The 26,351-nt window shown below is 46.0% G+C and overlaps 2 protein-coding genes across 2 annotated transcripts; one reads left to right on the forward strand and one right to left on the reverse strand.

Annotated features, from left to right (window-relative positions):
• The first annotated feature begins 2,830 nt into the window (after window positions 1-2,830).
• On the forward strand, window positions 2,831-17,957 carry gdap1l1 (ganglioside induced differentiation associated protein 1-like 1). Its single transcript, XM_061846487.1, has 6 exons — window positions 2,831-3,025; window positions 8,899-9,091; window positions 10,636-10,809; window positions 12,658-12,752; window positions 14,863-14,977; window positions 15,054-17,957. The coding sequence occupies exons 1-6, from the start codon at window positions 2,846-2,848 to the stop codon at window positions 15,395-15,397; spliced, it is 1,101 nt and encodes a 366-aa protein (XP_061702471.1). The 5' UTR covers window positions 2,831-2,845; the 3' UTR covers window positions 15,398-17,957.
• A 2,476-nt stretch (window positions 17,958-20,433) lies between these two features.
• fitm2 (fat storage inducing transmembrane protein 2) lies at window positions 20,434-24,647 on the reverse strand. Its single transcript, XM_061846499.1, has 2 exons — window positions 24,400-24,647; window positions 20,434-23,308 (listed from the first exon to the last, which is right to left on the reverse strand). Exons 1-2 carry the CDS (start codon window positions 24,570-24,572, stop codon window positions 22,699-22,701), a joined length of 783 nt encoding a protein of 260 aa, XP_061702483.1. The 5' UTR covers window positions 24,573-24,647; the 3' UTR covers window positions 20,434-22,698.
• Between the last annotated feature and the right edge of the window lie 1,704 nt (window positions 24,648-26,351).

Below are 26,351 nucleotides of genomic sequence, written 5' to 3' on the forward strand. Positions count from 1 at the left end.
GCTCGGGGAAACATTTGCGCACCTAACAAGGCGACACACACACACACACACACACACACACCCCATTCCAAAAATACAACCCAATCCTTCCTCTGCTGCCTGCAAGGAGCCTCGCCATACCAGAGTCTTCCTCTTTGGGACCGGGGGGGGGGGGGGGGGGCGTGCTTTTGTGGACTCCACTTTGAGAGCACAGGCTGAAATGTCACACATCACTATTATCGCAACGGACTTATTTACTGTTAAAGTACAACATAACGTACCACAGCGCTGATGCGTGTCACCTGATATGAGTTTTCGGAGATATGAGCCGTCGACAAGATACGAACAAGGGGGCTGCGTGGTGTCAGGTGACTGGACTCAGTTCAGGGGGGAGATATAATTAGTAAGTAAAAAAGAGGGGGCGGGGGTTCAAGTTGTTGACTGCCGATCTCATTTTAGAGTTACCGGCAAACTAAAACGTAACACCGAGGGACTTGCACGATGTGTACTTGAGGCATTCGCGCAAAGTCTTTGCGAGTAGAACGCGAACGTAGACAAATACATCATGGGGAACTCCATTGACAATAATTAGACTCGACGGTTTTCAGCGTGAATGAGAAAAGTGGAGGGGGAAGAGTGAGGCTACAGGGAGAAGAGATAGCGAGGGTGGACGACTTCAAATACTTGGGGTCAACAATCCGGAGCAATGGAGAGTGTGGTCAGGAAGTGAAGAAACGGGTCCAAGCAGGTTGGAACAGCTGGCGAAAGGTGTCTGGTGTGTTATGTGACAGAAGAGTCTCCGCTAGGATGAAGAAGGGCAAAGTTTACAAAACAGCGGTGAGGCCGGCCATGATGGACGGATTAGAGACGGTGGCACTGAAGAAAAAAACAGAAAGCAGAACTGGAGGTGGCAGAAATGAAGATGTTGAGGTTCTCGCTCGGAGTGACCAGGTTGGATAGGATTAGAAATGAGCTCGTTAGAGGGAGGGACAGCCAAAGTTTTGGAGACAAGGTTCGAGAGAGCAGACTTTGATGGTTTGGACATGTCCAGTGGCCAGAGAGTGACTATCTTGGTGGAAGGGTGACGAGGATGGAGCTGTCAAGGAAGAGAGAGCGAGAGGAAGACCAAAGAGAATGGTTGATGAATGTTGTGAGGGAAGACGTGAGGGCGGTTGGGGTGTTGAGAGAGGAGGATCCACGAGATAGGCTTGGATGGCAAAACAGAAGACACGCTGTGGCGACCCCTAACGGGACAAGCCGAAAGGAAAAGAAGAAGGTTTTCAGCGATGTTGTTCCGCTTGAAGCAGCAGACGTATGGAATACTTGTTGGCAGACGATTTAACGACACTCGCCGGCATGGTCGCAATCATTTGCGACGGGCAGTTGAAACGAGTGCCGCACTGATGACCTTCGGTATGAGATACCCCAATGAACATTGTAAACGTCTGCCTGTCTAATACTGAGTTGGCCCGAGTTGGCTAAGGTGCGCACACTTGCATTAGCAGCACCACTGAAGGAAAATAAAAATCACCATGTATTTAATCAACTATAATAATTTGCTCTTTCGATGATTCAAAACACAAACATTTTTAGATGAGTTTCTTTTTTTGATTCTGGCATGGATTACAGGTTTGCGTTCCTTTCAGCGAGTGAAGACTCTCGAGTTACGAGCGTGGACGATGAGCAGACTAAACTCGTATCTGAAAGCGCCAGGAAACATTTTTAAAATGATATTAAAGTGGATACTTACAAGAAAGAATTTTGCTGGCAAATCCCATCTGCAAGATTTGGATCATTTGTCTGCAATTGGCACAATTTGTGGTGGGTGACCCGACGTGCACACCACCCTTGACCCCACCCCCCCCCCCCGCTCTCTTCACTTCCTCTGCTGGACAATATTGGGATTTCATGCTCCGTTCAATTTTTTTGGTTTGTATTTTGTAGATAAATATGACAGTAAACACCAGAAAGATAAATATGCCAGTCAATGCCATATTTACAAACAAAATACGTATTGTTTTTTAACATAAGGTAAAAAAAATTACTGTAGTACTTACTTTAAGTGACCCTGATGCTGTGGTGAAATTGTATATTTACATATTTAGCCTATAAAGATGATTGTGATGTTTTCCTCTCTCTCACACACACACACACACACGCGCACTCGCACACAAGACGCATAGGAACAGATGCAGTTATTAATATCATCAATTTTAAAATACGTTTGTGTTTTTCTAATTGCCGAATATTTTTTCCATAAGGTAGTTTAAAGAGACAAAATATTTAGAATATACAAACAAATGTACCAACTAATTAAGTACTGTAGTTTCTTAATTAGTACTACTAATTTAGTACTTTTCAAAATTACATTACTGTACTGTGCACGCTTAGCAGTTGAAGGACGGGCATTTTATTTATTATTATTATTTTATTTGGGTTTTTTTTTTTCCCCAAAGATGGCCCTTCAGCCATAGTTTCAGCAAAGCTCCCGAAGCCCGGGGTGACAGGTCGCGACCAGCTAACTTGAGTCTTGTCTCTGAATGGGATTTTTTTTTTTTTTTTTTTTTTTTTTTTTTTTGGGGTGGGGGGTGGTTAATAATTTCCCTTTTGGTACAAGATGGGTCCAGAGAGAGACGATTTCAGATGATTTTTCAATTTTTGCAATTATAGATTTTGTGTTTTTAAATTGCAGACTTGCTTGGTATTTTTTTTCTCCCCCCCCCAATCCGGATGCCGGATGGCCGGCGACGCTTGCTCCAGCTCCTGACCCCTCCTCTCCTCTCCTCCCCCTCCCTCCCTCCCTCCCTCCCTCCCTCCCTCCCTCGATCGCTCGCTCCTCTCCTCCGCACGCTCAAAACGCTCCGTCATGGCGTCTTCCAACCATGTTACCCCCACCAACTGTGGCTGGTGGCCCATCTCGGCGATGGACGAGGACGGCAAAATCCCAGACGGGGACGAGTGCGAAGACCCCACGTCGGAGCCCAAATCCGTCAACAAAGACAGGCTGGTTTTGTACCACTGGACGCAGTCTTTCGCCTGCCAGAAGGTAAAAAAAAAAAAAAAAATGGAGGTGCCTCTCGGTCGGTGCGATGCTGTTTGTTTTGTCTTGTCTTCCGCGTGCACGCAATATGTGTGCAGTATTTATTTTATTGCATGATGTATTTGATGTGGAGCGGCGCTGCAGCAATGAGGGGGGCTCGTCTCCATCTCGACGCGTGGTCCATATTGAAAATGCATCCGTCATAAAACGTCCACCTTCTCAAGACGTCTTGGAACCGACAACCTCTGAGCCGGGACACGCGACGGGCTGAATAATTGATGCGGGTGACGTTCAAAACAAACCCCTGGACGCCCCCGCCGCCGCCTCTGCAGCCGTTTTTCTCGCGTACTCTACCCCTGTCCTCATGCAAAGTATATACAGTACTGTACTATGTGTACAGTACACAGTACGTGTGTTTGTGCAGGTAGAATTGATTTGCAGTGTGTGTGTTGTGTGTTGGACCGGTGCCGTCTCACAGGTGAGCTTGCCAAAGCGGTCCCGGATCAGGTTTTGGCAAATCCGGATTGTCATGCAGGCTGCAAACGGCAAAGCCGTGAACAAGTCGGAAAGTACGCGAGTACACACACTCGAGAAAACTTCTCTGGTACCTGCACTTTATTTTCCTTTATCTGCCTTTCCGTTTTGCAGTAATTTACATTTTACAACAAATATCAATACTGTACTTTCGTCCGGGGGTGGGTTGGGAATGCTGGACCGGGCCCCCAAGCTTTTTTTTTTTTTTTTTTTTAATTATTATTAGAAGGGGGCGGCACGGTGGTGCAGCTGGTGAAGTATAATATAATATAATATAATATAATATATAATATAATATATAACTTCGTAGAAGTATTTTTAATTTTTTTTAATATACTCAAGTAAAAAGAATGCTGCTTATAATTATTCGCAAAAGTCCAATTTTTACCATTAAATATTTTGAATGGGCGGCACAGTGGATCAGCAGGTGAAGTGTTGGCCTCACAGTTCTGAGGTCCCGCGTTCAATCCCGGACCCGCCCGTGTGGGGTTTGCATGTCCTCCACATGCCTGCGTGGCTTTTCTCCGGGTGGGCACTCCGCTTTCCTCCCACATACCCAAAAAACATGCAACGATAATTGGATCAGTGTGACCGTGAGTGCGGCTGTTTGTCACCGTGTGCCCTGCGATTGGCTGGCGACCAGTTCGGGGTGTGCCCCGGCTCCTGCCCGTTGACAGCTGGGATAGGCTCCGGCACTCCCCGCGACCTTTGTGAGGATAGGCGGCAAAGAAAATGGATGGATTACTAGAAAGATTAACACCATAAATGTTCAAATGAAATACATTTTGGAGTTTCATTTTAGTAATAAACACAGGTGGTAGTAACGCACACACTTGACTACTTTAAGAATTTACTACTTTACTAGGCTGTCATTCAAAATATCCACGCATCCATTTTTTGTAGCCGCTTATCCTCACAAGGGTCGCGGGATTGCTTTAGCCTATCCCAGCTGTCAACAGGCAGGAAGCGGGGCACACCCTGAACTGGTCGCCAGCCAGTCGCAGGGCACAAAGAGCACAAACAGCCGCACTCACAATCACACCTTGGGGCAATTTAGAGTGTCCAATGAATGTCGCATGTTTGTGGGATGTGGGAGGAAACCGGAGTGCCCACCCGGAGAAAAGCCACGCAGGCACGGGGAGAACGTGCAAACTCCATACGGGCGGGTCCGGGATCGAACCCGGGACCTCAGAACTCCACCAGTTGATCCACCGTGCCGCCCATTCAAAATATTTTCAGGTTAAGTTGTACTTTTCAGAATAATTTTAAGCAGCATTCTTTCGATTTGAGTATATTTTTAAAAAGGGTTATATTGGATTATATTCTGATTTGCACCCATCTTTTATCACTGGTGCAATCTATGTCATAATTTGTCAGATAAACTCTTCCAGATATTTTGATTTTTGAACTCCGAGTTGGAACACTTCATAATTCCAACTGAAAATCAAAAAAAGGTAGCATAATTTTGTCAGAAAAGTACAGACGTCGTACAGTGGATAACGGTAGCAGTACCCGCGCAGCCTAATATTGTTTGAATGTTTGTATAAATTCACCGTACGTTGTGGTGGAATCCGGGACGTTGCGAGTTGTCTTGTACGCAATCAACATCATACTCATAATCCTGCCTCAAATATCCAAATAAGCGACACCAGCCAATGATTACTGACAACGGAGGTCACTTTTCAGGGTTTTGGTTTGTTTTTTGTTTTTTTTTTTGTCCAAGCCAAGAAAGTGTCATCATCATTCGGCTGGTTGCAAATGCGCGCTTGACTCAGCGACTTCCCAAGGAGAGTCCGAGAAGGCAAAAAGTCATCCGGCTCATAATTTAGAATATGAAAGGGACCGATTTGGTGGCGACTTCCGGGAGGAGGTTACTTTCCATCGGCGAGTGAGGCGATCCACACCGCTAATCAGAATCAGAATCAGCTTTTACACACAAGGAACTTGTCTCGGCCCCGGTACGACATTCATGAGGATCGCGGTTCGTGCTTAGCGTGGCACGTCACGGCGCCTCAAACGACTTGGACCGTGGACACCGTTTGTAAGCAAAACAATCCCTGCAAAGGGAGCTCACGATCACCAGAATTCAAATCCGTATATCTTCCAAAACTGGCTATTCGGAAAGGTCCTGCAATGCCCTACGGGCAGGTAGCGCCATCGCCGGCGTGACGGGACAAAGACCGGGTACCTTCCCGTGGTGTCCCGCGAGGGGATCTCCTCCTGGGGAGCCTTACGAAGCCAGGTCACTTCATGCTGTGGGGGGGGGGCGCCGTTTTCCCTGTGATTTCGCTTCAATCACCTGCACCGCCCGCCAACGGGGGTTCCGCAGGATCTGGTCTGGCCAAACCCGATATTCGAAGGGACATCGAGGCTAAGTTTGCAGTTTCTGCTCGGGTTCTCCTACGCTATGTGACAGGATGGTCACAGCGCCCCCTCTACCTACACATCTATCACCCCTTTTGCTCCCGACTCCGGAGCCTCCCACATGTGAGTCCAGGACCTCTGAGGACCATCCTCAGACGCCTCGAGTGACTCAACAACAACTACGACAATCACCAGCGTGTTGCAGAACTTCAATACGTCAGCTGTCGGCACCGAGTTCAGTCTCCAACATGCGGGGCAGACTCAGCCGGGTTTCTACGTTGCTCCGGAATCGGTGCTGATTAGGAGCATCGGTCCTTCGATATGGGTGACGAGGCTACACTCAGATGGAGATGCTAGCGCTCAGAACTGGACTGGGGAAAAATTGATGCCGGACTCAGCCGGGTTTCTACGTTGCTCCGGAATCGGTGCTGATTAGGAGCATCGGTTCTTCGATATGGGCGACGAGGCTACACTCCGATGGAAATGCTAGCGCTCGGAACTGGTCTGGGGAAAAATTGATGCCGGACTCACCCGGGTTTCTACGTTGCTCCGGAATCGGTGCTGATTAGGAGCGTCGGTCCTTCGATATGGGCGACGAGGCTACACTCAGATGGAGATGCTAGCGCTCAGAACTGGACTGGGGAAAAATTGGTGCCGGACTCAGCCGGGTTTCTACGTTGCTCCAGAATCGGTGCTGATTAGGAGCATCGGTCCTTCGATATGGGCGACGAGGCTACACTCCGATGGAGATGCTAGCGCTCAGAACTGGTCTGGGGAAAAATTGATGCCGGACTCAGCCGGGTTTCTACGTTGCTCCGGAATCGGTGCTGATTAGGAGCGTCGGTCCTTCGATATGGGCGACGAGGCTACACTCCGATGGAGATGCTAGCGCTCAGAACTGGTCTGGGGAAAAATTGATGCCGGACTCAGCCGGGTTTCTACGTTGCTCCGGAATCGGTGCTGATTAGGAGCATCGGTCCTTCGATATGGGCGACGAGGCTACACTCCGATGGAGATGCTAGCGCTCAGAACTGGTCTGGGGAAAAATTGATGCCGGACTCAGCCGGGTTTCTACGTTGCTCCGGAATCGGTGCTGATTAGGAGCATCGGTCCTTCGATATGGGCGACGAGGCTACACTCCGATGGAGATGCTCGCGCTCGGAACTGGTCTGGGGAAAAATTGGTGCCGGACTCAGCCGGGTTTCTACGTTGCTCCGGAATCGGTGCTGATTAGGAGCATCGGTCCTTCGATATGGGCGACGAGGCTACACTCCGATGGAGATGCGAGCGCTCAGAACTGGACTGGGGAAAAATTGGTGCCAGTGCATCCTCGGTAGTCAGTCTAGCTCGCCCCCACATGGCTGACTATGTAAAATTGTTCCAGTGCCGCATGTTCCAAGTAACTTGAAACAATCGCGTTTTGGATGTTGTACGTGGATCCGTTTTTAGTACGAGTGTGGCAGCTGCTGCCGTATTACTCAGATCTGCTTTATGTGCGTTGGTTTTCTCTAATATTTTTTTTCTGGACAAGTAATAATATTAATAAATGAAGTTTTTTTCACAACTATTTTTTTTTTTTTTTTTACTGTGCCTCCTGATCAGCTTTGCCCGATGCCGAGTGACTCACACAATTACATAACAGAGTGTCATTGTGAAAGTGGCTCAATTGTCACACAGAAATAGAAAAAAATAATCATAACTCGCATTCAATCAAAAGCATCAAAATCATTCAGTCCATTTTCAACTGCCAATTTAAAAGATTATTATTATTGTTTTTTTTTTTTTCAGGTGGCAAACTATCTTTTACCAAATTCTGGGTCACATAAACCGAACCAAATAAGTACTGCAGTTGAATTTAATGATCAGGCCTTTTTTTTCCATGTTGTAATCTGCTCCTAAAATGTGAATATTTTAAAAATCTCTTTTTTTTGTTTGTTAGTTTACATCCAATTGCCAGTTGTGAAAGTAAATATAAAGGCTATATTTTACTTTTATTTCATGACACGAGATCCTTCCCCAAGTGGAGGAGTTCAAGTATCTCGTGTTCTTGTTCACGAGAGATCGGCAGACGGATCGGTGCAGCATCTGCGGTGATGCGGACTTTGTGTCGGTCCGTGGTGGTCAAGAGGGACCTAAGTCGAAAGGCCAAGCTCGCAATTTACCGGTCAATCTACGTTCTGCCCCTCACCTATGGGCACCAGCTGTGACCTAAAGAACAAAATCCCGAAATCAAGCGACCAAAATGAGTTTCCTCCGCAGGGTGTCCGGGATCTCCCTTAGAGAACAGGTGAGAAGCTCGGTCATCAGGGAGGGGCTCAGTGTCGAGCCGCTGCTCCTCCGCATTGAGAGGAGCCAGATGAGGTGGCTGCTGATTCGGATGCCTCTCAGACCCCTCCCGGTTGAGATGTTCCGGGCATGTCCCACCGGAAAGAGACCCTGAAGACGACCCAGGACACGCTGGAGAGAGTATGGTCTCTCGGCTGGCTTGGGAACGCCTCGGGATCCCTCTGGAAGAAGTGGCTGGGGAAAGGGAAGTTGAAGCTACTTCCCCCGCGACCTGACCCGGAAAAGCGGTAGATAATGGATGGACGGACGGACGGAAACTGCCATGTTTTCCCTTCCGTACTGTGCATAATCCAAAATCCAGTGGTGACTTGAAATGAAACGAAAAGTATCACAAGTACTAGTATCTGAAATGAACTCTCTCTGCACACGAGAAAACTTTTGGTTTCCTCCAAAAGAACGTGACTTAATATCTGCTTGCCGTGACGGTTACATTCGCTCCTGGATATTTTTTTAGAAAAGACTTCATTCATTTCGGGAAACAGAAATTGTTTGATTGTTGGTGTTGACGATCAACAGTCGAACAAACATTTCCACTGGTAGCGACCCAAACGCCTTCATTTACCTTTCGAGTCGGCGTTTTCCGTTTCGTCGCCTCCCCCCTCGTTCGATGATGTCACAGCGCCGGGTCGTTGCAGGTGCGCCTGGTCATCAACGAGAAGGGGCTGGCGTGCGAGGAGAGAGACGTGAGCCTCCCGCTGCAGGAGCACAAGGAACCCTGGTTCATGAGGCTCAACCTGGGAGAGGAGGTGCCCGTCTTCCTCCACGGCGGCAACATCATCAGCGACTACAACCAGATCATAGACTACCTGGAGACCAACTTTGTGGGAGGTAAGAGTTCTGGGGGATTGCGCACGCCCTGCCCGAAGAGACCTTCCAGGGAACGCAAGTCACTCGCATTTGAAAAATGCACGGGTGTGGTCAGTCATGCCCGCGGATATAAAGTTACGGGTGTTCGTCATTTGTAATTATGAGTGTGCCCCTTTAAGAGAGGAGGGGGGGCGGTGTCAGGTAAACTCGGAAGTAAAAGTAGGCTGAGCAGCAGAGATCGCGTGCTTCCGTGTTGAAAAAAAAAAAAAAAAAAAGATGTCAAGCTGTGGTCCACTGGGCTGGATCGGTTTTCATGTGCGCTGAGAGTGTGCGACAAGTGCGCAATTGCGCAGTGGCGCAGCTTGAGAGGAGAATACACAAAATAAGCGACGTCTTTCAGTAGCTATGTATTTCTACTCTTAACAAATCTTACGCGCTGGATTTTTTTGTGCTCGACAGTGCAGATTTGCGAGTGCAATGGCGCGCTGTCAAATCACAGTGACTGTTAACGGCCCAGTTCAATTTACGGAGGGATTGTTGGTGTACCACTAGAGGGAGCTCGCGTCCCACACTTTGAGCATCGTTGGGTTACGATGCTGAAATTGCTCGTGTACACTGAAGCGTCATATTTTTTGTACTCCAGTGTGTGAGTGTGGCCTGTCTTACAGTATATTATTGTCCATTCAGCCCTTAAGATATTACGTCATGTTCTGGGAGCCTGAGACCTTCAAAGGTGGGCCGTTAGCGGCCGTGCGTGAAAAGCGCAAGAACCGCTGAGGGAAATCTGCTTCATACAGCATAGAAATATTGACACGAGACCTTTGCGCTCATTTTAAAAGATTCATAACACTGTTTCCCTTCTTAAGATGGCGGGTGACGTCACATGACTCGATTTTGTCCCTTGAAGACGTCAATCTTGAGCACTGGCGCGAGTTTGAATTTTGTTGGCGGCAGCAGAACTTCGGCAGCTTATAACATAGCGCCGAACTGGTGACGTTTTGATAGCAATTTGAATGTTGACATTTTATTTTTTTTCCTATTTCAGGGAATCTGATGCACTTTATTTTGTGTTCCAGACTGAAAACAACTCGTAAATTAGTTGGTTATTGTAAATTGAAATATATCTTTTGTACATTCCTCAATGTTTATAAGCATCAGATGACAATATCCTTTGGATACAATTTTATATTGAGGTGTACTCACAGGGCTGTGAAAGTAGCAATATTTTCTCTTCCGGGGGGTGTGTCAAGATGAGCAAGCAGCTCAGGGGCCAACCGAAATGCAGGACTCCGAGGCGAGGGCATGATATTCAGAGTGGTTTTCTTCCAGAAGGAGGTCAGACACAAATAGGCACTCCCAAAAAAGTTGGAAGAACAGAAAACAATTGCCCAAGAATGAGCCAAGCGATGGCGCTGCCAAGGCTGAGTGGTGGTCTGCATTCATGTGTTAGTCCTGTGACTGGCACGCGTAGACCCGCCTCCCTCCTCTCACCCCGATTCCTCCAGATCGGGCAATGTGCGACTTCAACGTGTTTTTCGTGCGTTGTATTATTTTGTCACCCGCAGACTCGGTGGCTCAGCTGATTCCCGCTCCAGACTCGCCCGTCCACGAGCGCGTGCAGCAGTACCGGCGGCTCCTGGACGGCCTCCCCATGGACGCGTACACCCACGGCTGCATCCTCCACCCGGAGCTCACCACCGACTCTATGATCCCAAAGTACGCCACTGCTGAAATACGTCGTAAGTGAAGTCGACCCGCTGCATCGGGCCGGGATGCTTTGTGCGTCTTTTCGGAGGGTTGGAAACGGCCGGAAAGTTTCCGGAAGTTCAACTGGGCAATTTTTGGAAATATTCCAGATTGGAAACATAGAGGGCAACATACAGTACACATGTGAGGGGATTCCACTCCCTTAGGTCTGGTACGCACAAGGTTTTCTCCGAATTCCACTCTGCTACGGACTCTTAAGCATCGTACTGATCGACAACTGATGTGTAGAGTGCAAGAGTAATGGATTACATAGAATAATAATTGGCCTCATAGAATGTGACGACCATCTCAAGACGAAAAATTGGTTGCATGTTGCGGTTGAATTTGAACTTTTGTGCGTAAGAGGGGGAAGAAACTGCTGGAGCGCCGGCTAGTTTTGGTTTGCATTGTTCGGGGGAAGGAGCTGGAAGAGGTCTGGTGACCAGGATGTGGCGGCTCCAAAAGGATTTTCCCTGCGCTTGTCTTAGCTCAGGTCATGTGCAAGTCCTCGAGGATGGCTAGCGGGTACCGACAATCCTTTCAGCAGGTTTGATTGTCCGTGGCAGTCCGAGTTTGTCCTTTTTCGTGGGGGCACCAAAGCAGACCGTGGTGGGAGGTACACAGTTCTGATCGGAGGAGCCTCAACAGGCCGTGCTTCCTCTGCTGGGCTTTTTTGAGGATGGAGTTGATGTTTGTCTCCCACTTCAGGTCCTGGGAGACTGTGTGCCCCCCACCGCCCCCTCACTTCACTCAAACGATCACTTCTCAAATTTGGGCCGAGGGATGCCTCGTAACTCGGAAAATCCCAAGTTAGTCAAGATAGAACGGTACTCGCGTGAAATCTGGTTGTTTTAGTCATAGATTCTGCCAAAATATATTTTACCCAACTAATGAAACATCCGAATTAATGGTCAACCTTCAATTGTGTAAATTCTTGGTTTATACCCATGAATTTCAATTCATTCCATTAGAATGTTTGCAACTTTGGAACTTGCCCAAATTTTCCCACCCTCATCTTGTTTATGAAACAACGGATTCCATTTGATTCAATACTTTCAACCTGCAAAATGTAAAGCCAGACTACCTTCCAAGTGCTAACGCCAGTAAAGACTGATGTTACGTTAAAAATGGCTGCCCACATAAGGGTGTGGATGTGATGTTTCAAATGCAGTTTTTTTTACATTGAAGTAAACGGTATCTGGTAAAGACGATATGCACATTTAAAATAGAAGAACAGAAAATGTTGGCATCTTGGGTTTACTTCCTTTTCAGTGCCACGGACCATTTCCTGTAAAGCAATATTTTGACGGATTGACATGCAAAGAAAAGAAAACAAATGTTTGAAAATACAAATTATGCTCAATGATTTTTTTTTTTTTTAACTGTATTTAGTGGGCGCACTGCTCTCGTTTCTCTCCAACGAACCGGTCCCAACTTGGGGTAACGAGAGAGCGCGACAACCACTTACAGTCTTACAGCGTGTGCAGTCATTTATTTGATTTTGTTTGCAAAATCGTACTTTATAAAGATGTCGGAAACGGAGGCAAAGTATTCAGTGCTTAGCCAGCGGTTGGCTGACGACCCCGATGAGGATAAGCGCTGCAGAGAACGGAGAGTTTTGAAGGCTTCTTGCCTGTAGGCAGACTCGCCTGCATCTTGAGTGGGCCCGCGGTTATCGTCTCTTCAGCAGAACTCTCATTTCCTCGCAAGCCGAAGACTTTTTTTTTCCCCGCTTTGTGTGGGAAGCAAAAGCAGCCACACCGCCGGCAGCCGCGACTTCAGACTTCACGCCGACATCGAGCCACTGCAGTTATCTGTTTGTTGTGCGTTTGTGACCGCAGGACATTTGGTCAACGCCGCCACGGAGCTGATGAAGTTGGACCACGAGGAGCCCCAGCTGACAGAACCGTACCTGTCCAAGCAGAAGAAGCTCATGGTCAGTCCGAAAAAAGATTTAGTTGCTCGACACAGTTTTCTCATTTTTGACAATAACAATTTTTCAAATACTGTACATACGTATCTTTATTACACTAGCCAGAGAGATGGGAAGCCAAATGAGTTTAGAATAATGACTATAAGTAAAAAAATGGTCCTCCAAAAAAATTTGTCAAGAGTAAGAAATTAAAAAAGAAAACTCAGTAATAAAAAAAAAAAAAAAATTCGAACATACAGTTCAGATTGTTAAAAAATGAATACATTCAGATTTTCCTGAACAGTATCACCCAATCTACAACAAAATCTTTATAAAACAACAAATTGGGGCAAATTTAGCTTCAAGAAATGGTTTCATAAGCTGTATTTTGTATTTATTAAAGGGCGCAATACTGTAAGGCCACAAGGCAGATTGCAAAAGCACGAACGAGCTCCCGAGCAGCTAGCAAAACGTTACGCGGCCTAGCAAGCTAGTGCTAGCACCCAAAGGTAAACATGCCGCCATTCAGTCGAAACATGCGCTAAAGTTTTGGTGCAGGTGAACTTTTGAATTTTAATTTTCAGTAAAGCAAATTCATTACAGTAATTGAAGTCATGTTATAATGTTGATTTGAAACGTGATCTGATAAAGAGCATAAAATTCCAACCTTTATTACAATTAAAAATCTCACGGCACACCAACGAAGAATGTTGCAAAAAATTAAGACACATTACGAACTTCCTGCCATCTAGTGGAAGACCATGAATCTGTCGCTATGCCTACCTGGCATAAATAGATCAACAAAGATACATTGTTTATCGTAAATACATTTTTTAAAGTACACAAGTATATACAGTATGAATTAATTGCTCCATTATGTAATCGTTTTTGTTGTTGTTTTTTGTTTTGTTTTTTTTAACTTGCTGATCGGCCCCCATAAATCCCGACGCCAAATTTCTTGGCATCTGATTGGCCGCTGCGAGTCAAAACCGCATCGTTGTATCGTTGGATTCGAGCAAGCGCCCCGGATGCAGAAGTTAAAAAAAAAAACTGCATTTCTTCTCCAAGTGAAAAGTATGACGCATTAAAACTACTAACAAATACAATTTACTTTGCAGTATCCTCCGTTTGTATAATATTGAACTGACTTTTTTTCAGTCTGGCCGTGATATTTTTCTTAATTACACCGTAAAGACAAGGAAACATTTTGCGCTCACCTGTGAGGATGTTTGGTGCCTTCTCGGCAGAACAACGTTCGGTATTTGTAAACGTCCCCTCGATTTATCGTCACCACGAGCTCACCCTCGGGCTCTTCCTTTTTCTTAAAAATGACAATAAAAGAAGAGCAGTTTTTGGCATCCATTTTCAGTGTTCAAACCAGGTTTTCTGCTCCTCTTTGTTTTGTTTTGTTTTTTTTTTTTTACATAAAATTGAGACTATGGTCCTCAGTCGGAAAAGGGTGGCGTGCCCTCTCCGGGTCGGGGATGAGATCCTGCCCCAAGGGCAGGAGTTCAAGTATCTTGTGGTCTTGTTCACGAGCGAGGGAAGAATGGAGCGCGAGATCGACAGACGGATCGGTGCGACGTCCGCAGTGATGCGGACTTTGTATCGGTCTGTTGTGGCAAAGAGGGAGCCGAGTCGAGAGGTGAAGCTCTCGATCTACGTTCCTACCCTCACCTATGAGCAAGAGCTGTGCGTCGTGACCGAAAGAACAAGATCCCACATCCCAGATGAGTTTCCTCCGCAGGGTGTCCGGGCCCTCCCTTAAAGAACGGGTGAGAAGCTCGATCATCAGGGAGGGGCTCAGTGTCGACCCGCTGCTCCTCCACATTGAGAGGAGCCAGAAGAGGTGGCTGGGGGATCTGATCCGGATGCCTCCCTGGTGAGGTGTTCCGGGCGTGTCCCACCGGAAAGAGACCAGGGGATGACCCAGGACACGCTGGAGAGAGTATGTCTCTCGGCTGGCCTGGGAACGCCTCGGGATCCCTCCGGAAGAGCTGGAGGAAGTGGCCGGGGAAAGGGAAGTCTGGCTAACCCTCCTGAAACTACTTCCCCCGCCACCCGACCCGGTAAAGCGGTAGAAAATAGATGGATGGATTATGACCTGTCTGGTTTTCTTCACTGTGCTTGGCAGGCAAAGATCTTGGACCACGATAATGTCAACTATCTGAAGAAAATCCTGGCCGAGTTAGCGATGGTCTTAGATCAAGTGGAGGCTGAACTGGAGAAAAGGAAACTGGAGCACCAAGGTAGGCCGGCACGACGCCTCTCAAACGGCAGCAGCGGCAATCCAGTTCTTCCTTTCCCACCCCCCTCCCCTCCCAGGTCCAAAGTGTGAGTTGTGGCTATGTGGACCAGACTTTACGCTCGCTGACGTCTGTCTGGGAGCCTTGCTGCACAGGCTCAAGTTCTTGGGACTTTCTAAGAAATACTGGGAGGACGGCAGCCGGCCCAACCTGCAATCCTTTTTTCTGCGGGTGCAAAAACGCTTCGCTTTCCGCAAGGTCCTGGGCGACATCCACACGACGCTCCTCTCGGCGGTCCTGCCCAACGCCTTCCGGATGGTAAAGAAGAAGCCGCCGTCCTTCTTCGGGGCCTCCTTTCTGATGGGGTCCCTCGGCGGGATGGGCTACTTTGCCTACTGGTTTTTAAAAAAGAAATATATGTAGTAAATGCTCTCTTAGCGTCTTCGATGTCTGTGTATACGTGAGATGTTTGAACTTTACTGTAACATTTGAGGACCGCAGGAAAACCCGTACGGAATATAGGAACCACCGATACTTACCTGGGCGAGTAAAGATGGGAAAACATTCCATATCGAGACTTGGCTGCCCGTTTTCTGGTACTGGCAGCCTTCATCCGGCTCACCTGCTCTTGTGTTTGACGTTTGTTGAAGGCACGCGATCGAAAAAGTACCGGACTTCGTTCAAACCAGCGCACACGCAGACTAGTAATCGCTCAGCGCGGGTAAAAGCTCTCGGCCACAGGAAAATCTTTCACTCCTGACACCGCCCCCTGTTTTCGCTCCAAGAATCGGGGCCCGAGTCCGAAACAAAAAGCAATCCCGAAAGAAACCCGCTTCCGAAAGCATCGCGATCGTTGAGTTTTCTCACATGGCAACTGCACACGTGCGACGTACGTCACGCTTCGTTCATTCGAGATCGCACAGCACACTTCCTGCCGCCACCGAGCAGGAAGATCGCAATTGTGACGTCGACGCCGAAGCGCTCGGTTGAAGACGCGCTTGATTCCTTGAGGCTGCTCGGAGGTAAAACAAAAAACATGTTGCGACCTGTCGAAATGTTTGGACCCGGCCCAGCAATAATGAGCGGGGAAATGAGCCGATTCCATTGCGGCTTGGTTTTGATTTTTGCTTTTAACTTGACAGGTCGAACGAATGGCGTTTCCTGTCATTGTAATGGGAAAAGACGATTTGGAGGAAGGAAAGACAGTTTTGAGTTACGGGCGTCGTCATGAACGGAACGAATACCCAAACCCATCTCACAGCGCCGCCCTACTGGATTGTCAATGCGTGAGTTTTATTTTACTCACAAATTGACTTAAGTCGTATAATATACACGCACACAATACAAATCACTTTGGTATTTCGAATTGACCAACGGTGGAGCAACTGCGGAGCGTCGGCCTCGCAGTTCTGCGGACCGGGGTTCAAAACCCGGCCGCGCCTGTGTGGAGTTTGCATGTTTTCCCCGTGCCCGCGTGGGTTTTACTCCGGTTTCCTCCCACAACCCAAAAACATGAAATAATTGAAGACTCTAAATTGCCCCACGGTGTGATTGTCTCCGTGTGCCCTGCGATTGGCTGGCGACCGGTTCAGGGTGCACCCCTCCACTCCTGCCCCAAGATAGTCAGAATAGGCTCTTGCACTCCCATGACCCTCGTGAGGATAAGCATCTCAGAAAACAGACGGATGGATAATTGACCGACAGAAAGTTGAATCTGACTTCAAGTCAGATCAAGAAGATATTAAAGCACGTCATCTGTTGACAGCCATGCTTCAAATGATTCGACTGTCTGGGGTGCCAACACTTGTGAGCACAACTGTCGCGTGAAATATGGCCACGTTTAGTTCAACACTTGACGATTATTCTGTTGTGTGTGTGGCAATATTTTTTCCCCATACGTGCTCCGGGCCTGTTAGAAATGAACAAAGATACATTTTTCTGTTTGACTTAACGTGGCTGGGAATCACCTGGACGTGACGTCCGCATCCACTTTTTTTTTTTGTTTGGTTGCTTTTTTTCCACCGCGTTGCCGAACTCGAACTCGCATTTGGATGGTCGTACGACTTCCAGATGAGGAAGGAAGACGCTCGTCCTTGCGACCTCACGACCAATTTGAAATGTGCCAATTTAAAGACAAAAGAGGACGTTTTGGCCTGTGAGCGAATCAACATTTGAGTGCGATTTGACTCGGTTGCAAAATTACGGCTGCGTTCACAATCGCAAAACAGAAAAAAAAAAAAAAAATCTCCAAATCCTTCCTAAAGTGAATTGTGAGCACTGCACATTCTATTCAGCTAAAAACATGGAAAAAGATTCAACATTCCTTTACAGAAATGAAAATGACAATTAGAAAATGTGAGATTTTGCTCCCCTGCGCATCATTGAATTACTTAATAGAATAAGCAGTTTCTCAAGGCAAACGGTTTCACCTTTGAACTTGGAATATGTATTTTTTGTTTTGATTCGGGAGCGACTGTGCAGTGATCCCAGCGCAATTTGTTTTGAGTGAACGGAACCAAAATGGGATCTCGAGGACACGGAGTCACTTTTGAAACGCAAATGTTGACGTTTTTGTTTGAAGGCCGAACCCGAACGTGGCCTCAATTCTTTTGATTTCCTGGTCGGCCTCGACGCGTCACACGCACGCAGCCAACAAATTCGACTTGTCTTGGTGGCTGTCGTAGCTCACGATAGTATTTTTTTTTTTTTTTTGACGTTTATTTTTTTATATTTCTAAAATATACTTTTATTTATGGTGCTTTTTATGATGTTTGTTCATAAGCCTTAATTTATTCAGTTGCCATCAATGACAAATAAATACAAATAAAAAGTCCTCATTGATTTTTTATATTTTTTTTTAATATGCAGTACTGTGTCTATATAGATACAGTATTTCAGTAAATACATGCTGATGTATTCTTCTTTTCCTTTCGGCTTGTCCCGATTAGGGGTCGCCACAGCGTGTCATCTTTTTCCATCTGAGCCTCAGCCTTGTGCATCTTCCTGGCTAACACCCCAACTGTCCTCATGTCCTCCCTCACAACATCCATCCACCTTCTCTTCGGTCTTCCTCTCGTTTTCTCTTCCTTGACAGCTCCATCCTCGTCACCCTTCTACCAATATACTAACTCTCTCGCCTCTGGACATGTCCAAACCATCCAAGTCTGCTCTCTCGAACCTTGTCTCCAAAACTTTGGCTGTCCCTCCCTCTAATGAGCTCATTTCTAATCCTATCCAATCTGCTCACTCCAAGCGAGAACCTCAACATCTTCATTTCTGCCACCTCCAGTTCAGCTTCCTGTTGTTTCTTCAGTGCCACCGTCTCTAATCCGTACATCATGGCCGGCCTCACCACTGTTTTGTAAACTTTGCCCTTCATCCTAGCAGACACTCTTCTTCACCTTCCGCCAGGAGCTAGGCCCTGCCATCTTCCTGGCTAACACCCCAACTGTCCTCATGTCCTCCCTCACAACATCCATCGACCTTCTCTTTGGTATTCCTCTCCATCACTCTTCCCTGGCAGCTCCATCCTCGCCACCCTTCGACCAATTTACTCACTCTCTGGCCTCTGGACATGTCCAAACCATCCAAGTCTGCTCTCTCTCGAACCTTGTCTCCAAAACATCCAACTTTGGGTGTCCCTCTAATGAGCTCTTTTCTAATCCTATCCAATCTGCTCACTCCGAGCGAGAACCTCAACATCTTCATTTCTGCTACCTCCACTTCTGCTTCCTGCCACCGTCTCTAATCCGTCCATCATGGGTGGCCCCACCACTGTTTTACAAACTTTGCCCTTCTCTCTTCTGTCACATAGAACACCAGACACCTTCCGCCAACTGTTCCACCTCGCTTGGACCCGTTTCTTCACTTCACCATCGCTCTGGATTGTTGACTCCAAATATTTGAAGTCATCCACCCTCCCCATCTCTTCTCCCTGGAGCCTCACTCTTCCCCCTCCAGTCCCCTCATTCACGCACATATATTCTGTTTTACTTCGGCTAATCTTCATTCCTCTCCTTTTCAGTGCATACCTCCACCTTTCAAACTGTTCCTCCGCCTGCTTTCTGCTTTCACCGCAGATCACAATATCATCTGCGAACATCATAGTCCGAGGGGATTCCAGTCTAACCTCGTCTGTCAGCCTATCCATTACCACTGCAAACAGGAAGGGGCTCAGAGCTGATCCCTGATGCAGTCCCACCTCCACCTTAAATTCTTCTGACACACCAACGGCACATTTCACCGCTGTTCTGCTGCCCTCATACATATCCTGTACTATTCTAAAATATTTTTTCCGCCAGACCAGACCAAATTATGCATCTGCGGGACTCTTTCTAGGCATGAAACCATACTGTTGCTCACATTTACTGACTTCTGTCCTGAGTCTCGCCTCCACTACTCTTTCCCATAATTTCATTTTGTGGCTCATCAACTTTACTCCTAAATAGTTTCCACAGCTCTGCAGGTCACCTTCGCTCTTAATACATGGTGCTGTCGCCAGTGTTGACAGCAACCTTTTTCCTCTTGAGAGGGCAATAGTGTTTCCAGATGAGTTATTGTTACATAATTCTACACAAATGCATTCATTGAGTGAGAGCTCATAAACGACGGCTTCGTGCAATCATTTGCTAAACGTCGTGTTGCTTTACAACAAAAGTCTCCTCAAATACAACGTGATATTCATACCAGAGCCGCTACTCCTCCGCATTGAGAGGAGTCAGAGGAGGTGGCTGCTGGGGCATCTGATCCGGATGCCTCCCGGACGCCTCCCTGGTGAGGTGTTTCGGGAAAGTCCCACCGGAAAGAGACCACGAGGACGAACCAGGAAATGTTGGAGAGACTATGTCTCTCGGGTGGCTTGGGAACACCTCGGGGGATCCCTCCGGAAGAGCTGGAAGAAGTTGCTGGGGAAAGGGAAGTCTGGGTAACCCTGCTGAAGCTACTTCCCCCGCGACCGGACCCGGAAAAGCGGTAGATAATGGATGGATGGATGGATGGATGTCGAACTGTGAACACTGCTTTTGGAAATTCATCCTGGCGCCCGAACTGGATACCAGGAGCGCAAAGTCCTGAGAGGTCGAGTGCGTTTCCTCTCTTTGACCGAACCAACGACCACCTCGCTCCAACAGTTTCCAAGCTCGTTCCGGCTACCCAGTCGGAACGGCCAGACTACGTAAACTGCAGCGCCCCCAAAGTACCGACGCTTTGGAGAACCGAACAGCACGTTCCTCCAAGGATCCGAGTTTCCCAATGGACTTCAGTCTTCCTAATAGGCAATAATTTACTGCAGTAATAGAAGTGAGGTGTCAAACATTGAGCCGCATGTTAACGAAAAAAATTCTTCACAGTAAATGTTTGCAAGAGTTGAAGTTTTATGTGTCATCTAATATCCGTTTGGCAACTCCAATTTTAAATGTGACAAGTGAGGCATCCCGAGAACATTCAAAATCGCAAAAGCATGCAGGACAACCAAAGTCACCGTTTATTAAAATTGCAAAAGATTCTGAACAATTTCATTCAAACGTTCAAGAGGTTTTGTTGGCACATGCGAGCGTGGGACAGGAAATGTCAGTCTTCTCAAGCTCTCAAAAGCGTCACAAACATTATTGCACGACAAACTTGCATCGTTTATGGAACCTCTCCTCCATTTTTCAGTAAAACCTTGCCTATTCCTCCTAATTTTTTTTAACTTTCTGAAGCACCCTAAGATGTCAAAGCCCTGTCTAAAAATAAATGTTAAATAAATTAGGGACACTGAGACACGCTGCCACCATTTTGTCACCCAGCTTGCCATAACGTCAATATGCAACACGATTGACTATTTTCAAAATGTACGTGATGAAAGGGATATTAACGCTGGGATTGGGGACGCTGGTTGACCCACATGGTGTCCCTAAACCGGCTGACGTGAATTTATCCGAAGACTGAATTCAGCGCAGAGCCTTCAAAGCGTTTTCTGCCACTTTGACCTGACGCAGTATTTGTCAGCGGTACGCGGTTCCATTTAGTCGCGAGCACCTCGATCACTCCCCAAGTGCAGCAGCGTTGTAATTCAATTTTAAGTGCAATAAATTTGCCGTCAATCTTTAAAACTGTTTTAAAAATGCTTGATGTGTTTTTTTTTTTTTTTTTTAACTGATACCTTTATTAACCTTGTACGAAGCCCCGAAAGGGACATGAAGAAAAAAACCCAACTTGTTTCTCATTCAAATGAAAAGAGTCTACTTGTGAGTGGTACCTTATTAGCCTGCTAGCGTTAGCTTCCTGCATTCTGGTAGCCGTCCAGTAGCTTATTTACTACTTGCTTCCGGCGCATGTCAACTGAGAGGAAAACAACACAAGAGGATTTGCTCTCTTTCCTCAAAACATGAAATATGTATACTTGATAGTGTCAACATCCAACTAAAAGAAGATGGACAAATGTAACCTTTCATCACACGAATATAACAGTATATAAGTATAGTATAATAGCTGAGGCATATCTGCGACTGTGTGCGTGTAAATAAACGAGCACCCACAAGTAGACTGGCAGGTCGCCGCTTCTCGTTCAATTGAAATACTTTTTCATTCAACGACCAACTTTTCATTGTAACAAGAAACTCTTTCGAATGAGAAACTTTCTCCTTTTAATGAGAAACTTTAATGAGGATCTCCCCCACGCCCCATGTATCTTTAGGGGTGCCGTAACCTTGATATATTTAAGCATAAAAAATAACTTACTTTAGCCTCACAAATTACAAATGTTCATGTAATCACGACTTCATTGTTGCATCACTTTGAAATTATTTGTTAAATATCTCGTCTTTGGTCTTGGATAACTTGATCCCCTCCCCTAACATTTCCACTTATTTCCATTTACTTTTGGGGTGTTGTATTCCCGCAAACTTTTTTTTAAAAAAATTATTATGTCTTAATGTATAATTACCATACAATTTTGACATTCTTGGAAAATTGTGTCTTTTTCTTGTAATATTATGACTTTAGAAATACAACCTCTGTCATTTTTGGGGGGATAAATATTTAGACTTACTACACACTAGAATGTGTGTATAAATGGGTGAATGCGAGCCTTTATTACACGCTTTGGGCACTGTGATGGTGTCGTTAAAGTGTAATAAAAGTGCAGTCCAGTAACCATTTGGATTTCAATCTTGGTCATTGATGTGCAAATTTATTTGGGTGGTACGTGGTGTAAAATGTTTGCAAACCACCGGTCCAATGGAACTTTTCTCAAATTTGACGTGGTGGTGACGACGTCTTTTTGCCACCATCTTCTACCGTTTTGATGTCATTGAACGACATGATAGGGTGCCCCCCCCCCCAAAAAAAAATAATCTGTAAAGGCTTCATTATGTTGGGGGGGGGTCTAAACAACACAGCATGTGACCAAAACGGACCAATCACGAGAGCTCATCTCCGCTGCTTTCCACGGACAGCAACAATTCTTGTCGTGTGAACGTTTAGTGACGCACGGGGCGAAGCATCGGCCGCTATTGGTAGTGTCATATTCAGTTATGATCCTAAAGTAACGCTGTTTAAACAGGATTACTCAGTATCTTAAATAAAAACAGAGAAGCTACAACACATTAAACAGGAACGCATACTTTTAAACCTTTGCCCTCGTAGCACAGCGACAGTGTAAATCTTCCGGATTGCGACGACCTCCGTGCTCGGAGGGAAGAACGTAAAAAGGGTAAAAAGAGTGCGGCCATCCGAATGCGCGGCTAAGTGTGCCGTTTGTGTTCTTTGAGCTGGCGCTGCGGCGGGAGTCCTGGAGAGAAAGGTTGACGATACCAAAGGCGATACGTCAAGTACCACGCCAGCAGCCCGCTCGCAGTCCCCACCACCTTGTGAGACAAGTCGTGGAAGTAAACCGAGGTGCAGATAAACATCCATACCCAGAGGATTACGATGAGGTTGAGAGCCACGTACAGCAGGTTGAGGACCACCCGCGGGAGGGTGGACATACTCGCCGTCCTCAGCGAGGCCATGGGCGCGGTTTCCTCCACGATGAAGAGGGCCGAGTAAGTCAGGATGAAGGAGTGCCCCGAGATATCGTAGCCGTGCCAGTGGTGGCCGGCGCTCTTGCACTCGGCTTTGGACGTGAACCGGCCGCTCCTCGCGTCCATGGAGTCCGTCTGGAAACACTCGCCGGTCACGTTCTCGATGTAGAAGAAGGTCTCGGTGCACGAGTACCACACGGCGGTGGCCACCGCCGGCGAGAGGAGACGCCTGCCCAGGAAGACGGCGTCCCTGCTGAAGGTGGTGTTGGAGAGGAGGAGGAAGGGAGTCAGCAGCAGCAGCGTCCAGCCCCACGACACTTTGACAAAATATCTGCAAGGCAAAAAAAAAAAAAAAACATTCTTGTTGTCATCCAACCATTGACTCAGAAGGCAAAAGCTTCATAACATTTTTTACGTAAAAAAAAAAAAAAAAAAAAAAAAAGTGAGTTTCAAAGACATCAACAGCAGAAGTCAGGGCGACAAATCACGACTGACATACGGTGGACATGTCTGCACGCACGTTTAAATGCTACGTTTTTGTGAGAACTCATCTCTCGGCTTTGGCTTGGAAGCACGTACCTTGTGTCAAGTCAAAATTTCACATCGAATATGTATTAGTGGATATAAAAAGTCTATACACCCATACCTGTCGACTCATACGGTTCAGCCGTAAGTTCAAAGGGATTTTGTGGTGAATCTTACGTATACGCCCGTATATCACAAATCTTCCGATTCAGATTCTGAAAATTTGGGGCCAAAGCGTCAGCATTTACAGTTGGTGAAGAAAGTTACACATGAATACAATTCTGAAAACAGTAACGCCACTAAATAGACTTTGATAATTAGACATTAACTTCAGATAATATCATTATAGAAATCTACAATAAAATCAGAGACAAACTTTGTGTTTTTTCCCCTCTGTTATTTTGACATATAATTTGCTTCGGTATGATATATTTTTTTTTTTTTTTTTTGCTCTCTATAAGGATTTTTTACGTAGTTTATACAGGTTGGCGCTCCGAAAGGTTGACAGGTCTAATGGCAGGTTTTTTGCAATAAATCATTTTAAACTTGTTTCCAACCCATTATTGTAATTTACAACCGAAGAGGGGATGTAATAAAAAATACAAAATATGTGGCTGCATAATGATGACGTGGGAAAAGATTTATAAGAGCTGACTTGAACGTTGCATGAATTCCATTCATACACGCCTTCACTGGTACAGACTACTGAATTATTGTCTAAATATTTAATGTTACAAAAACAAATTAATGGAAAAAAACCCCACTAAAACGCGTAAAAGCGTATGTAAGCCACCAGCTAAAGACCATTTTCAGTCAGTTGGAAGTTGCAATGTCGCTGGTGGCGTCCTGACCTCAGCAGGCTAACAACAAGCTAGCCAGCTTTTTAGCTTCACTCACACGTTGAGGAAATTTCTGCTGCTGCTGAAGTAAGTCTGCGGGACGAGCTGGAACTCTTTGAGGACGGAGCCCACCACGGAAATGAGCAAAAACATCCACGGGAATTTGTGTCTGACGGCCGGTATCCGCCACAGAGTCACCAAGCTACACACGACGACGTCCACCGCCGCCATGTTGAAACCTACAACCTGGCCGGACTTCTTCCTCGACGTGCTTGACAGGACAACGGTGACGCCGCACGCTACCGCCCCCTGATGGTAGGAAATTCATGGGCAATTTAACCATCCATCCATTTTCTTTTCCGCTTATCCTCACGGGGGTGCCGGAGCCCATCCCAGCTGTCAACGGGCAGGCGGCAGGGTGCACCCTGAACCGGTTGCCAGCCAATCGGGTTACTGTGAAAAAACTGCAAACAAATATTAAGTAAATATAATTTGACCATTGGCAGACAATAAGTTTTTTAAAAAGGCCACATGACGAACTTGCCGAGTCCCCCTCGACGTGCAAATTTTGCAAATGTTTTCAGACAAAACGTCTTGTTTTAGGAAATTGCTGATAGGAAATACACGTTTTGAATGCAATTATAAGCAGCAATTAAAATGCCATCCATGCACATTAACATGAGATCATTATTTATTCAACAATCAAACTAAATTTGTAGGTTTTCACGTGGTTTCAAGCCAGGATTAAGGTTTCAGACCTGGTCCAACCATGCTAAAATTTTTCTATGGAACATCTTTAAAGAATTTCTAAAGAACTATAGAACTTTAGGACCCAAATCCTACGTTCTGTTCTGTAGAAATTCTATAGAAAATCACATCCAAAGTTCACGTCCAAGTTGTTGTATTCAAATTCTATAGAATTCTATAGATTTCTATAGAATTTCTATAGAATTTTTTTCTTTTTTTTTTTTTTAGCAGGGAACGATACGGTGTCCCGGAAACGCAATCCAGGTCACAGTCCGAGGGTGAACATTTTAAAGGGGTGCTTCCATCCATGGTTAAGTTCGGCTTTCAAGACGGATGTTGGGCTTCAAATTCGGGTTTCCAATATGGAAGTCAAGATCTGCCAGCAGGATTTGAATTTGAAATGCCACAGAAAACAGGATTTGAATTTGAAATGTAAGGCGATGACATTTTCAATTGTTGTATTTCAGTGTAACTTTTCAATGTTGACAATTCAACCGGCTCCAATTCGCTGTCTGAAATTCACCGTCTGTGCCACCAGGCAGGGTTACTTCAGGTCAGAACCGAAAAGCCAGCCAATCGCAGTTATGCTTTCTTAGTCACGTGATGTCACATACTAAGAAAGCGTCACTGCGATTGGCTGGCTGTTCAGTTATGACCTGAAGTAACCCTTCCTGGTGGCACAGATGGTGAATTTCAGACAGCGAATTGGAGCAACTATTGAAAATGTAATCACTTTACATTTCAAATTCATATCCTGGTGGCACATATTTACTTCCATATTCAAACAAGTGTTGGGGTGTTGAAGTTTGCGTTGGTCGTAGGAAGTATGTACAGTACTGAAAATAATTTTCATTCATTTCCTTTGCTGGTTGTCAGAATGGTACTGGACCTTCCAGAATATTTCACCTTAGAAAGTGACTTGAAAAAAAAAAAAAAAAAATAGAAATAACAAATATCTGTAAAACCGCAACCGCACTGTTGTTGAATATGGTACCTCAGATTTTTCTTTTTTCTTTTGAAATGATGTTGCATTATTTTCATTTGATCATTTCATCTTCCACGTGGCACAGTTACACAACTGAAAAAATTCACTCCTGTTTTATTTTAATTTTTTTTTGTTTTTCAAACTTGAGAGCTGGCAGGAAGTGATTAATACGTGAGAAGTTTGCCTTTCATAACAACGTGGGAAGTGCGATGTCCTCAGTATGTGGAATCAGCGTTGACAGCCAACATCAAAAGTGTCGATGAAAGGATACACCCACA

Source organism: Syngnathoides biaculeatus, chromosome 2 (assembly GCF_019802595.1).
Source record: "Syngnathoides biaculeatus isolate LvHL_M chromosome 2, ASM1980259v1, whole genome shotgun sequence".
Taxonomy (NCBI): Eukaryota; Metazoa; Chordata; class Actinopteri; order Syngnathiformes; family Syngnathidae; genus Syngnathoides; species Syngnathoides biaculeatus.